General features: G+C 39.7%; 1 protein-coding gene across 1 annotated transcript; it reads left to right on the forward strand.

Moving 5' to 3' along the window:
• Positions 1-10715: 10715 nt before the first annotated feature.
• Positions 10716-13054, forward strand: LOC129426650 (uncharacterized). The gene has a single exon (XM_055183089.2). It carries the CDS (start codon positions 11954-11956, stop codon positions 13052-13054), a length of 1101 nt encoding a protein of 366 aa, XP_055039064.2. The 5' UTR covers positions 10716-11953.
• Positions 13055-17857: the final 4803 nt, after the last annotated feature.

Consider the following 17857-nt stretch of genomic DNA (forward strand, 5'->3'; position numbering starts at 1 on the left):
CCAAATGTAAGCGGGAATGCGTCTCTCTTGTCCATTTATAATCCAATCGACCAAAGCGCGTCTTAATACCAGGTGTAACAATGTTGTGAAGAAGACACTGCGTGACTGCTTCCATGCCACCTGAACTGAGAATCTGACTGACTGAACTGAAGTGAAGGGGGTGGGGGATTGGCTGGTGTCACTACAGTGAGTGATCTGGGTCGCCATTAGCAACCAGTATGGCGCACTCTGCTGGACAAACAAGTACTTACATCTTTCAAATGCATTTAATGTGTTCTGTAACAAACGTTCATATCGGCGCATATCTGCGGCTTATACGCCGATACAGATATATCTGCGACATGCTCATATCGGCCGATAAAATCGGCAAAACGATAAATCGGTCGGGCTCTAGCGACTACCTCTCCATCGGATCCCATCCAGGACAGCTGTATTCCTGTACGATAGCAGAGATCATTTAAATCTAGCCAGTCGGAGCGCACTCCAAATCCAGCTGCTCTGATGTCTAGTTTTCCGTTCTGCTTTACTCTAAATCCGAGGAACTGGGACTCGTTAGGAGAAGCAGCAGGTATTTTGCGGCGCTGTAGGTGTAAAAACAGCGATTCCCGTGATAATTCTCTAACAGTTGTATCATCATTGTTAAGCATGTTTAAAAGATGTCCTGTTCTAGAAGCGGTATAAAGCCATTCAATGTTTGGAACACAGAGACCTCCGTTTCTACGTGACTGAAAGATGATGTCCCGAGTTGTACGACTGTTGAGACACAACCATTTCCTCACCAACCTCACCGTGTCATTGTTCAACGCTGACAGTGTACATTGCGGAATATGTACGTTTGAAAGTAGGTGTTGAATTTTAGCCACTGCAATAAGCCTGATAGCTTCAATTTTCATCCTTATAGGTAGTGGGGCAGCATCAATCAGTCCAAGTCTTTGAGTGTATTGATGACATAACTCTGTGATTTGTTCCTCCCACTCACCACTGATGTTGAATTTATGGCCTAGATAAGGATATGTTTCATGGCGTTCATACAATCTGATGGGTTTCTGTATTAATGAAAAAGCAGGAAGTTTGTCAGACTTTGCTTTATACCATCTGTTTCCTCCACTGCGTCTTTCATAAAATACAGCACATTTTGTATGTTTGATGTCTAAGCCTGACCATGTTATAAACTCATCTGTGCGGAGGAGCATATTGGAAATAACCCTTTCATCTCTTGAGGATATTACCACATCATCCGCATAGCCTTGCACTGGATTTGGGGATCGCACCCCTGCTGGTGCACACTGGCACAACCACTTCATCCAGGAATTAATCGCCAGAATGAAATTAATGGCGCTCCACGGGCAACCTGTTTTAATGCCAATTTAAACATATAAATAAGTGGTATGGGTTCAGTTAGGGCGCTTCCACATATAACTTGAATAAAAGAATTATTGTAAACATCTTTAATTATATCTGCATACAGCTGTGGTAGTTTTATTTCATCTAATGCATGAAACATGACATCATGGGGCAATGTGCCAAATGCATCACGAAAGTCCAGAAAGACTGTGAAGAGCTTGGTAGATGAATGTTTAAAGTCGTCAATTCCCGTTTTGAGACAAAAGACGTGTTCGTTCATCCCCTGCCTATTGATATAAGCTTTCTGCTTTGGTGAGAGTATTCCAGTCTCTACTAACCAAGGAAGTATTCGAGACAGTAAGCATTTCATAAACACCTTATAAACTGTGGGCAGCAGGGAGATATCTCTCCAGGTAGACGGGTCTTCAGGAACATTGTCTTTTTTGGGGATACGATGGATCAAAGCCCCTTTCCATGATTCTGGGACCTTGCCATTTTCCAAACAGGTGTTAAAAATATTGGTCAAAATTGGACACAATATTTGTTTAGAGTTTTTCAATGTTTCATATGTCACTCCATCAAGTCCGCTTGCTTTTTTGTTGGGAAGATCTTTAATCACTTTCTCCACTTCAGTTACAGTGAACAATGAGGTATTAAGGTGGCTAGATTGTATGGGAAATATTATTCCAGTCCATGGTGGTGCATTTAACTCGCCTTCGGACCTCACGGCCGCACATTTAGATGTATAATAGTTCTGCACGGATGGCATATTATTTGCACCGACAGGTACATCTGGATATGTACTATTGTTAAGAATAATTTGGATTGCTTTAGATGTTCTATTTCGCCATAAATATGCAAGTTTATCTTTGCCCACCTGCTTTTGTTGAAGGGATCTGCTTCGCGACGCACCCAGTGCTGGCTGAACGATGTCCCGCAAGAAGCGCAACTCCGCCTCGATCCAGCTGGCAAGGGAATCCGCAGTCATGACCTCAGGAAGGCCTCCGCTAACTTGCGGCATTCTCTTCAGAACGCGAGTTGTAAACTTTAGAAAAGGTAGTCCAAAGTGCCTTCCATTTTGCCGGAGGATTGTAAAAGTTCCGTTCTTAAAGTAAACTCCATTGCGAATGCGAATGAGTCTAATCCACTTTGTCGGAGTTTCTCCTGAGAAAAGGAAGTTATGTTTATCCTCTAGATGTTTCGTATCCAGTGTCTTTCTAAATGCCCGTTCCTGCTTTTGGAATAGAGACCACTCACCCTGGCCCAGTGTTCTTACAGTGGTCGAAAAGTTTGTGTAGTTTTCACCCGCCGGGTGCTTGAGCACCGGATCGTGAATAGTCCAGCTTTGTTTGTAAATCCTACCCGTCCGAAGCGCGTCTTTAAACGCGCTCTTTACCGTTGTTATAAGGCACATTGTCAAAAGTAATCGCCAAAGGTCACCCATGTCTAAAAACACTTCCCTGCATTTACGCTGGCAGTTACAACGGGTGTTGCTGTTGGAAAGTCGTGCGGGTGCGCACTACAGGTGTGCACTCCAGGCGGCCATGACAAACACACACACACACACACACACACACACATATATTAGTAATGAAGGTAAAACTCTGTCTTGATGCTCTTAATAGGTTTGTGGGTGGCTCTTAAAAGAGCCATTGTGGAGAAGTCATGAGTAGGACTTCAAACATTACTCTGTCGGCTGCCATGTTACTGCTCCCTCTGCTGAGAAGTGTGCCATGAACACATCCCTCACCCGGACTGCCTCTCTGGAGGAGTTGTTTGCCGCAATCCGACCCAGACCTGGCAACGGCTCCTCACCAGCATTTCCTGCGCCCCTCACAGCAGGTGCCTCTCTGCCCACCGAACACCTCACGAAGTTGTGGAGAACACATGTCGCCTTCACACACTTCTCTGTAAATTCAGGGTGGAGCTCGATGAGCCACCGGTACATCCTCCACTGTGAGGAGAGGATGCCAAAGGCATCTTCCACCACCAGCCGGGCTCTGGAGAGACGGTAATTGAAGACACGCCTCTCTGGGGGAAGGGAGTGTCCAGGGAAGGGCCGCATGAGGTTCCTCTGCAGCGGGAATGCCTCATCAGCCACGAAGACATGGGGCAGGGTTCCTCTTTGTTCAGCACCAGGTAGAGGCTGGTCAGGAGGCAGATGAAGCGCGGAGTTGGCAGAATCCCACCGTCACTGGTCCTGCCATACCCCCCAACATCAATCACCCGGAAGTAATAGTTTGCATCCACAACTGCAAGGAGAACGATGGAGAAGGTTCCTTTGTAATTGTGGAACTGCAATAGTACCACTGTATTGAATTTAAAGGAAGCATAACTTAAAAATTAACAAGGATTAAACTGAGTTAAAAACAGGACTAAATTAGGACGACACAGCACAAAAGTATGAGTCAACCAGTATCCTTAGGAAAAGTAAGCATGTTTTCATTGTGTTTAAAGTGTAGTAACCATGTTTTTTTGGGTGTGTTGATTACTATAAGCAAAACCATGGTTTTACTACAGTAACCATAGTTAAACTATGTTTTTTTGAAAACAATGGCACTCAAAACCATGATTACTTTGTGGTTACCATAGTTTCACTACAGTACCCATGGTTTTACTAAACTAACCATAGTTATTTTGTGAGTAACGTGGTTTTACTACAGTAACCATAGTTTGACACACATTGATAGCATAGCGTACTCGCATACTGTGTTTAATATATATATATATATATATATATAAATTATATAATATACTGTATTTTACATACATATACATTTACTAACCGAACACAGATAGACAGGCTCTCCGCAGCTGGGATAGAGTGCCTGTAGTTGGTGTCCTGAAGGGTGATCCTCGCTCCAACGCAGGACAACAGGTCATCAAATTGGGCGCGAGACAGGCGGAAGTACCGCTGAAAGCGGCTGTCATCCAGGCGCAGCTCCTGGAGCAAATCATGGTACTCGCCAAACTGGGAACGCCTCTGGAGGGTCTCATGGACCCAAGTACGGCAACGTTGACCTCTACGCCGCTGTTCTGCTCTCCAGAGCAAATACAACCCGGTAACACTCTCGATGAACGCAGGATCAACATCAGCCATCTTATAAACAAACACTCGCTCAGCAGTTGAGCCTCCCACAAGAAGCTGATTTTGCCTCGAATGCGCGTCAAATGCTTGCTTTTTCCACGCGTCTACTCCGCTCTACACGCGCAAATGCATTCAAACTGTTCAAGCAGCAAACTAGGTGCGGTAGACGCATTTTTGACGCCCAAAACACGGTTGATGTAAACTCAGCATAACGTGAGGTGTTGTCACCATATATGGTTCATTGGAGGCGTTTCGGAATGCAAATTACCATGAAAGTGCACGAGCATGGTGCTTAAGAACAAATGGGATTTATCATCAAGGATTACTTACTGATGCGCGTACGAACCCCGTGCGCACGTTTGATAAATCCCGATTTTTTTTGTACTTACACACATACTAAATTTCATTTGTAGGTAGAAATATAGAACATTTTCTACGCATTGTTGATAAATGAGGCCCCAGAAGAGTACTATTTCATTGTTCTTGTGCTACTATTGTCAGAACCTACAGTTATTCTCTAATGGGCCACTCAAATCATTGCATTATAACTTACTTTTCTTTTTGTATTAGTACTTAAAAATGTGTGCTAATTTAATTATTATTATTATTATTATAGGGCTGTAGCTATCGATTCTTTTTGTAATCGAGTAATCTAGCACTGAATCGATCGATTAATCGGATAAAGATTTTGTGTGTGTTTTTAAACAACCAAAACCAATAATGCATAACGAAAATGACGTGGCTGTAAAATGATCAAGCATTTGGCTCCAAAAAATAAGCCTATTTATTTCAATTTTTACCTATTTAGTGTTTATAAGTGCCAGTGCCAACAATTAAGCAAATTAATTTATTAATATGCACAACAGGTTTCATGCTGTAATATAGCCCTGACATCAAAGTAAATATCTGGTTTATGTACATTTCTACACCTGCAGCATTTACCATTAGGCTACTAACAAATAATATAAAATTTCTGGGGTGAGCCTATTTGCTATGGTAACAACCTGTGTGTGTGTGTGTGTGTGTGTGTGTGTGTGTGTGTGTGTGTGTGTGAGGAAGAGTAAAACCCCAGTCAGACCAGTTGCTTCATTGCAGTTTGGTACGGCAGAAATACATACATTCATTTTCAATAGAAAGCTGCATTTGGTTTGCATCACTTGCATTGCGGTGCATTTTAGGTTAAGCATCCGTTTGAAAAATTACATCCCCGGTGTATACAGTGAATGCATGCTGAAATTATTGTTGTGTGGCTACATAAAAGTTTAAGCATATGTGATGCATTGCGCGATTGGTCTGACTTGCGTGAGAGGTGAGGGTGCATGCGTGTGCGTGAAGGGGTTCTTTTTTAGGCTTTACCCCCCTAGAAATTTTACGTTCCCATAACGTTCTCAGAACGACCCCACTGGTGTTAAGGACGTTGCCCAGTAAAGTTCCCAGAACGTTCCAAGACTGACGTGATGTGGAGTTCTTTAAAAGATTGAAGGACGTTATTTGGCAGACCTTCACGGAACATTCAGGACGTTCTGGAAATGTTAAGGGAACCATATTTTATGTAGAAATTTATTTTCCCAGAACGACCCCGCTGGTGTTAAGGACATTGCCTAGTTAAGTTCCCAGAACATTTGAGACTCACCCACAACTTATCCAGAACCCCCAGAACAGCCATAACTCAAACAATATATTATTATTATACTGTGAAATTGATACGGTTGGTGTGGTGGAGGATAAAGGATGAGATGGAGATCATGATGAATCCAAAATGATAATCTTTAATTAATATAAAACAAGGAACATGGAAACTGGTAAACAGCAAAACACACAACACATCACTATAAACAAGAACTGACCTAGACAAAGGGAAAAGCAGGGTATTTAGACAATGGAGTGATGAGGGGGATGACTGTCAGGTGAGGATAATAACAAACACAGTTCAGGTGAGAGAGTGAAAAGGATTATGGGAAATGAAGTCCAAATGGATGATGAACGGTTCCCCTTTTAAATTGTTTTAAACAATAAAGATGCAATTAAAACAAAACATTTACATTTGGAGTGCATAAAATGTAATAGATTTCAATATACAACAACTGGTTAAATAAAATAAAAAATAGCCCACAAAATATTAAATTTGTACAGATGTGCAAATGTGTATTAGATATACAAATGTAAAAAAATAACACCATGCAATAAGGTCACAAGCTTGATTAACATCAACCTTTAGTAACTTCAATCCCCAGGTCTGGAGCCTGCAGAATAAGAGCATAAAAATCCAGTTAAAAATACATTTACATAAAATGCATAAGTAAGGGCAAAAACACATATTACAAAACATCACAAATCCAAGAACTAAGATTTTTAACATTCAAATCGAGATGTGAAAAAAATATGTTGGAAGATTTCAGACTTCCAGAAAGATTTTCAAATTACCAACTTAAAGAAAAAAGCAATTACAAACTACAAAAATGTTAAGCTCCAAAACTTCTTGGTCAAGTATTTTTTATTGCCTGCTTCATTATTTGCCATTATTCTTTACTACTTCAAACAATCCAAGCCTCTGAAACATTTTTAAAACATGCTGTCACTTTTAAGCCAAAACACTTGTGCTTTTGTATCTAATACTAATATTAGGCAAATTAACCCATACAAGAAATTTCCTCATACAAAATTTAACAAATTCAATACATTCAATATTGTAATTTAAATCAAATTACACAAAGATAAATAATGAACATGACTCTTATGTTTTTAAATAATGTGTATTAAAGTTACACCTTCTTTACCCAGATTGCAAGAAGATACACTTCTTCAGGTTTGACAATGTGTGGTACATGACTTCTGCAAACAAAGCACAATAATGATTACATTTTTTTTGTAAGACAAACGCTAATTTATGATTCTTAGGTATTAAATTCCTTTACAAAAGTATTTCCAAAAAGTGTCGATTTTTTGTTTTGTACACAAATCATTTCATCTTTGGTTGGCTTCTTTGTGGGCTGAGCATTCATTAATTTATTTTGTAAAGATCGAACATCTTAAAGATTTTTTTAACATCCTCTTTATGAAAATTGTTTAGCTCACTGTAAGCCTGCATGTTTATCATTATACTTTAAATGGCAAATAAGAATATATAGCCTAACATAGAAATAAAAAACATCACAGAAAAGAGTAGCAAATAAACAGAAAAAAACATTTATGTAACTCGCTGTAGAACAACGAGTGAAATCTAATTAAAAAGAAAAATGGTAAAAAATGATTGCATTGCAATCTACATCATTATATTCAGAGAGTACAACATAATACATATTAGTATAGTATTATTTACTAGTATTTTTTGTGCTTGTTAACACAATGTAATGTAAAGTCTTATTTAATTACTATTTGTCTTTGTCTGATGTACGATAGTGCAGACTGAATCACTCATTTATTTTTCTTCATTCTGAAATCATTTATTTATTACTTTGTTTGTATGGTCCACTGCACATTGACACATCCTTTGTATTAACTGCCTATACAAATAAAATGCTCTAACTGTAATTTCATATTTTGTCCTCCTAGTGATATCAGGAACATTATTAAATGACCGACAGAGGACCATGTGAGAACATTCTATTAATGTTCCAAATGTCCTCTTTGTAACGTTGCCATGTGACCACAGGATAACCAATATGGAACGTCATCCTACAGTCATATCAGGAACGTTATGATATGACCAAAATAGTACCATGTGGGAATGTTCTGTTAATGTCTCAGGTGTCCTATTTGTAACGTTCTTATGTGACCACAGAATAACCAATATGGAACATCATCCTACAGTCATATCAGGAACGTTATGATATGACCAAAATAGTACCATGTGGGAATGTTCTGTTAATGTTCCAAATGTCCTCTTTGTAACGTTCTTATGTGACCACAGGATAACCAATATGGAACGTCTTCCTACAGTCATATCGGGAACGTTTTTATTTGACCAAAATAGTACCATGTGGGAATGTTCTGTAAATGTCTCGGGCGTCCCCCTAAAGTCACACGAGGAACCTTGAACTGCAAGACTTTTATAACCAACAAAGGACGTTTTAGGAATGTACCTAATGTTCTCTAAAGGTCTATTGTCTGTGTTAATAGACCAAGATGCCTTTTGAACTGGTTGGAATGGACCTTATTAGAAAATTGGTGAAAACTGATCAGGAAAATCAGTATATAGGTGTCATAGATGATTATTACACCAAATAGGCACAAGCATATGCCGTTAAATCTAAATCAGCTGTGGAGGTTACACAGGTCATCCTAAAATGTGTGTACCAGTTTGAAGTGCCAAAACGACTTTTAAAAGATCAAGGGAGAGAATTTGTTAATATTGTACGTATTTTTATTTGTACTAACTATGCTGTAAAACCTGACATACTTAAAGGGATAGTTCGGCCAAAAACGATATTAAACCCATTATTTACTCACCCCCAAGCTGTCCAAGTTGCATATGTCCATCGTTTTTCAGACAAACACATTTTCTGATATTTTAGAAAATATTTTACATCTTTCTGTTGATTAAATGTAATGTTACGGGGTCCAGCAATAGTCCACAACCTTCAAGTCCAAAAAAAGTGCGTCCATCCTTCACAAATTAAATCCAAACGGCTCCAGGATGATAAACAAAGGTCTTCTGAGGGTAATCCGTGTGGTGTTGTTGTAGAAATATCCATATTTAAAATGTTATTAACGTTATTAACTACCTTCCGGTAGCGCCGCCATCTTAGACTCAGGAGAGAGTATTAGCGTAGTGTACGCACTTTTCTTGGTGACGTATGACAAATTCGGAGGGCGGGGGCACAGAGCAGCAGCAGAGAAACCGCTGTATGCTGCGTAAGCTCTCATCCTGAATGCGGATGACTCTAAGATGGCGGCGCTACCGGAAGGTATTTAATTACGTTAATAACATTTTAAATATGGATATTTCTACAACAACACCGCACGGATTACCCTCAGAAGACCTTTGTTTATCATCCTGGAGCCGTTTGGATTTAATTTGTGAAGGATGGACGCACTTTTTTTGGACTTGAAGGTCATGGACTATTGCTGGACCCCGTAACATTAGATCTTTCTGTTGATTAAATGTAAAATATTTTCTAAAATATCCGAAAATGTGTTTGTCTGAAAAACGATGGACATATGCAACTCGGACAGCTTGGGGGTGAGTAAATCATGGGTTTAATATCGTTTTTGACCGAACTATCCCTTTAAGTAAGTTAAAGCCATTTGAGGATCCTGATTGCCTTAAACCATTTTTAATTTAGAACCAACAAGTATGGTTACTGTGAACTTGTATACACTAATAGTCACTAATATTTCATTGGCAAACCCAGGTTGGCTCCATAACAGGGTTCTTGATTGATCTCTAATGAAAATGATTGCAAGTGATCAAAATAGACAATACTCAAAGTGTGATCTTGGACAATGTCTGTCAACAAGTGGATTATGCTTGTTATTACTGCTTTAGTTTATCAGTCCGCGGAGTTTTTTTGTGATTGTTGCGGGCAAAAATCCTCGATTTTGCGGCACGTTTTCTTAAAAAATGCGATGGAATATGCGGGATATTTATGCAATTTATGCGATGGAATTGCGGGAATTTGCGAAAATTGCGGAACTTGCAAAAACGGCGGAAACTTGCAAAAGCTGCAATGATGTTCACGTCACATAATCACGTCACTTCATAACGTTCCCATGGCAATAGAGGACACGGCTGCGCTTTTGGGAAGTAAATGCAACATTTTTCAACTTTCTGCTAATATATATGTGACTTTTTGCTACGAAAATGCGGAGATTATGAAATCATGCAAGCCCCACATAAATATGCGGACTTTGGCTGATTATGCAATATGTCGCGCGATCGCACAATCACACTTTTTCTAGAAGGACTGGTTTATAGTTTTACAGTGTTAACAAAATTCAAGTTCAAATTTTTGTGTAAAATTGCATACAGATAGTTAAAGTAGTAGCATCTATGTGCATATTTGAATAATCATATTAACTGTTACAATTATGAGGGGGTCATTTGAAAAAAAAAAAATCCCTGCAAAGGGTCTTTGCCCCCCCCCTCCCATTTTTGGAAACCCTGGATTAAATAACTGCACAAACATCATTGCAATCTTCACTCGTTTTTAAACCAATTTACCTTATTTTTTATTTACAGTACTTAATTAAGCTCTAGTTGAAGTGAATAATTTCCTAAAGGCACTTTTTGTTTAAAGTCCTAACTATTTCATTAACAACTGTTTCCTTCAGTTGGGTGCATGAATTTAGCATTACTTTTCTCTGACCATTGAAACTGTGTTTATAAAACACATTTGCTGTGACAAAGGAAGTAAAGATAAAGTTAATGACTGTGATGACAACTGCTAGGGTGCCATTATCGTAATGAAGTTCATAATCTGAAATTTTGTCTTACTAATATTCTACAGTAAATAGAATATCCATCAAAGTTGTAACAATCATATATGATAATGTATTGGGGAAAAAAAACATGCAGGAAGTTTACTTAGATGCACACAGACACACAGCTTTAATGTTTGTTGTTTTTGTTGTGCCTTTTTAGGTACTTGTTTTGTGATGTTTCGAGTTGATCTGGCTGTTGGCTTGTAAAAGGTAATGATATATAAAGGAAAGTAAACTGTCTTTTGCTGTTTTACACTGTATTAAACTTCTGTAGATTAACACTGATGTAAATTCTTGGGATTCAAAGAAGCCTCTGTGCACCATACCACCCTCAGACTAACGGATTGGGGGCTCAATGGCACTATACAAAGGTAAAAAATGCATTCACTTCAGTATATACAGGGCGTTCTGGTCTGAAAACGAGGTGTGTTTGTCCCAATATTTATGGAGCTGACTATAAATGACTATTGTGTTTGAGTATATTTTTAACATCATACAGTTACAAAAGAACTTTGCTTGCACAGCAAATCAATGATATTGGTTTAACTATTGGTTAGTTTCACTATTTCAGAGTCCTTGCAAAACTGGTACAGGACAAACCCAGTACCTGGGACCAGTATTTAGAACCAGTTATGTTTGGACTAAGAACAAAGAAGCAACTCACAACACAATTCTCACCATTTTACCTGATGTTTGGGAGAGAAGCCAGATACCCGCCAGAAATCCCAGAACATTATCAGGTAAAACACAAATGTAACATGTTTATTGCAATTTGACATACATCATTTTCAAATCATATTTTAGATAGTTATGCAATGAATATACACAAAAGTTACCGTAACTTACATTTTTGCATAGGTGGATGATTCTTTTGAGAGTGTTTACATGGAAGAAACAGTTGCCATTGACATTGAACGGCATGAAAAAATTATGAAAATTGTGGAGAAGAATACTGAAAAAACACACACAGAAACCAGAAGGCGGTTATACAAAAATGGACAGCAAAGCTTTCTGGTGGGAGATATGGTGTGAATAAGGAATGTTCGCAGTGAACAGCGCAAAGGAGGAAAACTTGACAATTAATATATTGGTCCCTCTATGATTACTAAAATAGAAGGGAAATGTGTAGATCTTGTTAATTCGAATGATCAGCCGATTTGCAAGGTCAGCATTGATCACCTCAAGCAAATTGAAGAGAGCCCAAGGATACCTCATAAACTAAGGACACATCAACCACTTCCCTCATCTCAGCCGCCTGATGTAGCCTTATTCCCTCCTTCAGCTACAGTATCTTCTCCTCTGCCAGCTGAAGACATCTCTTCCCCAACAGCTTTTCCTCCACCAGCTGAAGACATCTCTCCTCCACCAGCTTCTCCTCCACCCTCTGAAGACATCTCTCCTCCACCAGCTGAAGACATCTCTCCTCCACCAGCTTCTCATCCACCAGCTGAAAACATCTCTCCTCCACCAGCTTCTCCTCCACCAGCTGAAGACATCTCTCCTCCACCAGCTTCTACTCCCCCAGCTGAAGACATCTCTCCTCCACCAGCTTCTCCTCCACCAGCTGAAGACATCTCTTCCCCAACAGCTTTTCCTCCACCAGCTGAAGACATCTCTCCTCCACCAGCTTCTCCTCCACCCTCTGAAGACATCTCTCCTCCACCAGCTGAAGACATCTCTCCTCCACCACCTTATTCTCCACCAGCTGAAGACATCTCTCCTCCACCAGCTTCTACTCCACCAGCTGAAGACATCTCTCCTCCACCAGCTTCTCCTCCACCCTCTGAAGACATCTCTCCTCCACCAGCTGAAGACATCTCTCCTCCACCACCTTATTCTCCACCAGCTGAAGACATCTCTCCTCCACCAGCTTCTACTCCACCAGCTGAAGACATCTCTCCTCCACCAGCTTCTACTCCACCAGCTGAAGACATCTCTCCTCCACCAGCTTCTACTCCACCAGCTGAAGACATCTCTCCTCCACCAGCTTCTACTCCACCAGCTGAAGACATCTCTCCTCCACCAGCTAAAGAAATCTCTCTTCCACCTGCTTCTACTCCACCAGCGTCAAACCTTTCTCCTCCACCAGCTAAAGACGTCTCTCCTCCACCCACTGCAGTTGTCTCTCCTTCAACAGCTAAACATCTTTCTTTTTCACCTCCAGCTGGGACATCTTATGATGTAACCTCTTTTCATTAAAAGTGTATGTAACCTAACTTTGAACTATGTTTCTGTTTAAGTTAAAGCAATTGTTTTCATTTAGGCTTTTAGTTAGGCCATGTTATAGTGAACTTCTTATACTTCACTTAAAGGTGCTGTGTGTAAATTTAGGATGAATGTTTGATGAAAGTGAAATATAATATACATAACTATGTTTTCTGTGTTGTGTATATAATGAAATGTTATGTTTTTACTGCCTTAGAACGAGCCATTTTATCTGCATACACTGTGGGTCCCCTTAAATTGAAGTCATTTTGCTCCACCATGTTTCTACAAAAAGCCTTTTGACACAATGTTGTCTCTGACAATGTCATGTTTGTCCTATGGTGGCTAATGTAGTCTCTCTATGCGTTTTGAAAGAGGGGGTGAGCTGTGGACTAAGCTGTTGGTTGGTTCCTAGATTAAACCTGCTTAAATCTACAAACAGCACCTTTAAATTTAAGGATTAAACAATTATTCATGTTCTTACAGATATACTTCATATAATTTTTCAGTTATCCATATGGTGATATAATGTACGTAGTTATAAAGTCTATTTTATGTTCATTTTTATTTTTGTCACACACAGGCATTAAAGATTCCTGGGATGGCAACAATACATATGTCCTATTGTCAAGGATTGGGAATTATAAACTTTTTTTATGCAGACATGAGTAAGACAGCCCCCAATCAACTGCTAGAGAGTGAGGTAAGTGGAATTTAAAGACATATTTTTTACTTGGGTAAAATATAAGCTTTTTTATGACACAACATTGAGCCTCATTAAACTACAATGTATGGACACAAAAACATTCCTCAAACCATGTTTATTTTGTGTTTCACAGAAGAAAGAATGGTATACATTAGTGATGCGCGGGTCGTCTCTTAACCAGCGGGCCCCGTGGGTAACCCGCAGGTCGGGGCGGGTAAAGAAATTGTAACTTTAATGCGGGGCGAGTCATTAAAAACTGATATGTTGCGTCTAATTCCCTGTAGCATATATATTAAATATTTGGGAATATATTTTTACATTTTATTACGTTCTTTGATAAGGTTAACCCTCTGGGGTCCGACCATTTTGGGACACTCTCAGAGGTTCTGACATGCTCTTACATTTGGTCTTTTTTTAGTTGCTTTAAAACATAATAATGGCAAGTGTCTCATACCACCGCGTTCAGCACAAACTGGGCTAAAGTATTATATGAGCTACATGTATGTACATGTTTGTATTTTTGAGAGAAAAATGTTTATGCGTGGTTTTTAAAAAAGCAAAATTTTTAAGTCGCTGATATAAGTCCACAAAACCCATACTAAACATGTTTTAACAATACTTTCCTAAACAGAATCTAGTAGTCTAGAGTTTTTTCTTTAAAATGATGTGACAATCACCCTGCCTACTTATTCACATAAAACAATGTATTTTTATTTAGAAATTGCAAGACACTTTTTTGTTGACGTTACTTACTTCTAATCCAGCTCCAGTGCGTTCTCCATTGATCTTCTTAGGTAACGTTAAAGATAAACGCTTCTCTTCCTCAATGTCCAGACATAACGTTAAATGAAGATATTCCTCATGTGTGTGTATAAAGTTTATAGTCCAAACATGCGGTAAAGTCTTTAAATCTGATCAAACTTTACGCATTGCTTGTTATGGTTGAACAGCTCGTGTCTTCATTACCATGTCAACAGCTGTGGGCGTGGTCAAATGAAAGATAATGAAGTCAGCCAGGAAAAACGGTACTCTCTTTACTTCAATGCAGATTACATAAACAGGCAATATTTGTTTTCGATTATATTTAGCTTGTTTAAAAGTAGACATTTTAGGCTTTCTTTGGATATGTGTATCATGCTTGTGTGACGAGTATTCACGGAGTTTCAACTGATTTTTGTAACGTGTTTTGAGAGACAGCTGGCGGGACAGAAATGTCTGGATGCACACCCTGTTTATTTTCTTTATTTGACAAAAACACAAAGATCTGTTGTTATTGTGAATGAACACATATTAAAGACGACCCTTTACCGTTTCAAATGATGTCAAACACGTAAGTGTATGATTATTAATGATGGAGTATTTTAAGTTGATTCTGCCATGATAAGGAAAAAACACGTCAAAACGCGGCCCCGCGTTTTTGGACCCCAGGGGGTTAAATTACGTAGGCCTATGTAACTTGCGCAACGTAACTTGATATCCCCAAACCTTTGGTGTCAAGTCACGGAGGCGCCACGTAGCTCCCGCTGCCAGCCACAGCAACAAAACAAACGGAGAATTAAAAGATGAAAGACGATCTGCAGGAGAAATTAAGGTAAGGAATTTGTGAATAGATAATAAAAAGACTGCTTTTTTTGTGTGGTGATATACTTTTAAAATGATAAAGCCAACAAGTTCTACATGCTAAAAACACTTTAAATGCGTGGACTATACTGCATATATCTCTACATTGGATTTAGGGCTGTCACGATTACTCTATTTTCTTGAGGAGTAACATGTTGAGTACTGTTTAAAATAGCAGACATTTAGTGAAACAAACTAGAAAGAAAATTACAATAGTATCAGAAGCATATATCAGCACAACGCTGCCTCTCTCTCTCCCTCGTTCACACACATACATATTGGGCGCGTGCATCAGCTCGTGCATGAAGGCAAAAATCCGATGCGATTGCATGCTTGTAAATTCCAGAAGTTTACACGACTGAGCTGCAGCGGGCAGGCATAAGATTTATAAAAACACATATGAGAAGAAAGGCACAGCAACTCAAAAAGACTTAAGTGTTTCACAATTACTCATAATGCCAATTTTCTCGTGGAGGCATGGATCAGCATGAGAATACACAGCTAACTTATGTGCAATCTACCGGCATTGCCTTTGCGATCTACGTATTGGACACCCCTGGTTTATCATTATCCTATCTCTATATTATTATGACCATGCTGGTTGCTATGGCTCATTCGTGTATGTTGTTGCCATTTTACAGGGCGATGTAATCTAATGGCTGTTTCCAAGCACTTTTAGGCTGAAATAAAGCCTCTTTTTATTTACATTACAAATGCGGGCGCGGGGCGGGTTGTAAAAATAGATACAGTGTTGCGGGACGGGTTGGGGCGGTCCAAATATTTCATAAAAGCAGGACCCGCGGGTTGGAAAAACGCCGACCCGCGCATCACTAGTATACATGGCATGAAATATATAATTATTATACCATGTGTTGGGTTTCTGTTTGTGTGTTTTTGAGATTTTATTATTTCCTTGTCATGTTTTGTTTTATTTGACTTAATGCTACCTGTGTTCATTGTTTATTGTATTATACCTGTCCTGCCTTGTTATGTTTAAAGTATTATTTCTAGTGTTTATGTTTGTATTGGAGTCTTGCCTTTTTCTCCCGTGTTGATTTATTGTTACCGCCTAGTCATTTGTTACCTTGGTCACTTGGTCATTGTCTTCATGCTCCTCCCCTTGTTTGTTGTCATGGTGTTTTATTGTTCTGGTTCTCTCATTGGTTCATATTGTGTATATATTCACTTCCTGTTCACCCCTTTGTCACGGTCCATTGTGTTTGATGTTACTAGTGGTGGGCAGAGCGAGGCTTCGTGAAACACTGAAACAGTTGAATCAATTGTGCCGTATGTTTTGAGGCTTTAAAACATCAATCCGAAACCGCCTCCACAGTGACACCTAGCGGTCATTTGCATGTCTTTACATGAAGCATTGTATCTCACATGTTGTTTGATTGACACACAAGTGATGGACTGGGAGAGTGGATAGTGCTCTCGACTCTCATGCATAGATCTGAGGATCGAACCCGGGAAATGCATGCGCTACGTCATCATAATTACATTTTTTTTTTTTAACATCTGTTTGACAACTACATGAGCTTTTAGGCTCACAATTGTCGAAAACTATAGGCTATTCGGGTATATTTAATTTAAAAAAATGGAATAGAGATATACCAAATAAATAATAAGAGATTCATAAAATATATCAAGCCATAACATGCCACATTGTTTACATATAAAGATCTTTATGAATCCGTGGAGGAATTTGCTCGGAGGTTCTGGGCGGATTCACATGGTCTTTGACTGAACGACACTGAAATGAAAGTGTGGTTTAACCATTGTTTGGGTGAGCCGATCCCAATGCATGAAATTGACAAACTTGATGTGATGGATTTTTTCGCCCTTTGCTCGTCACGCAGATTGGCGTCGCAGAGTGTGTGTTTCATTCACGCCGGAGCTGCCCGAGGCAAAGTCTTCAGTCTCCTCGTCTAAGACTGCTGAGCCGGTGAGCGCGTCTTCCTCGCGCTGTTCGCGCAGTCGACAGAGAAGGAGGATAACCACGCACGAGGAGTCTGTTGACAGCGTTGATGTTGTTCACTCTTCCCCCGTCTGTTCGCCGATGACGCCGAGTCGCTTCACAAGATGGCAGCCACCATACCCGAGTCATTGCACAAGATGGCTGCTACTACACCTGAGTCACTTCACAAGATGGTGACTGAACTTCAGCCACGTCACAAGATGGCCGCCTCTCCAGTTTAGCTGATATTCCATTTCTGAAGCCATCACATCAACTAAGCCTGGACGAGGCTCTAGACTGGCTATAAGAAGAACACCTTTTACTACAGAGCCAGTTAAATATACACCTGTTGTCAAGATGGCCGTCGTAGAGGCTGCACCTCTTCCTAGAATAGCTATTGTTAAGTCTGCACCAGTGGTTGAGATGGCCACCGTTATTCCCGCACCCACTCTTCAGAGAGCTATGGTTACACCTGCACCTGTTTTACGAAGGGCTGTTGTCAGATCTACACCAG

Source organism: Misgurnus anguillicaudatus, chromosome 25, assembly GCF_027580225.2.
Source record: "Misgurnus anguillicaudatus chromosome 25, ASM2758022v2, whole genome shotgun sequence".
NCBI classification, from domain to species: Eukaryota; Metazoa; Chordata; class Actinopteri; order Cypriniformes; family Cobitidae; genus Misgurnus; species Misgurnus anguillicaudatus.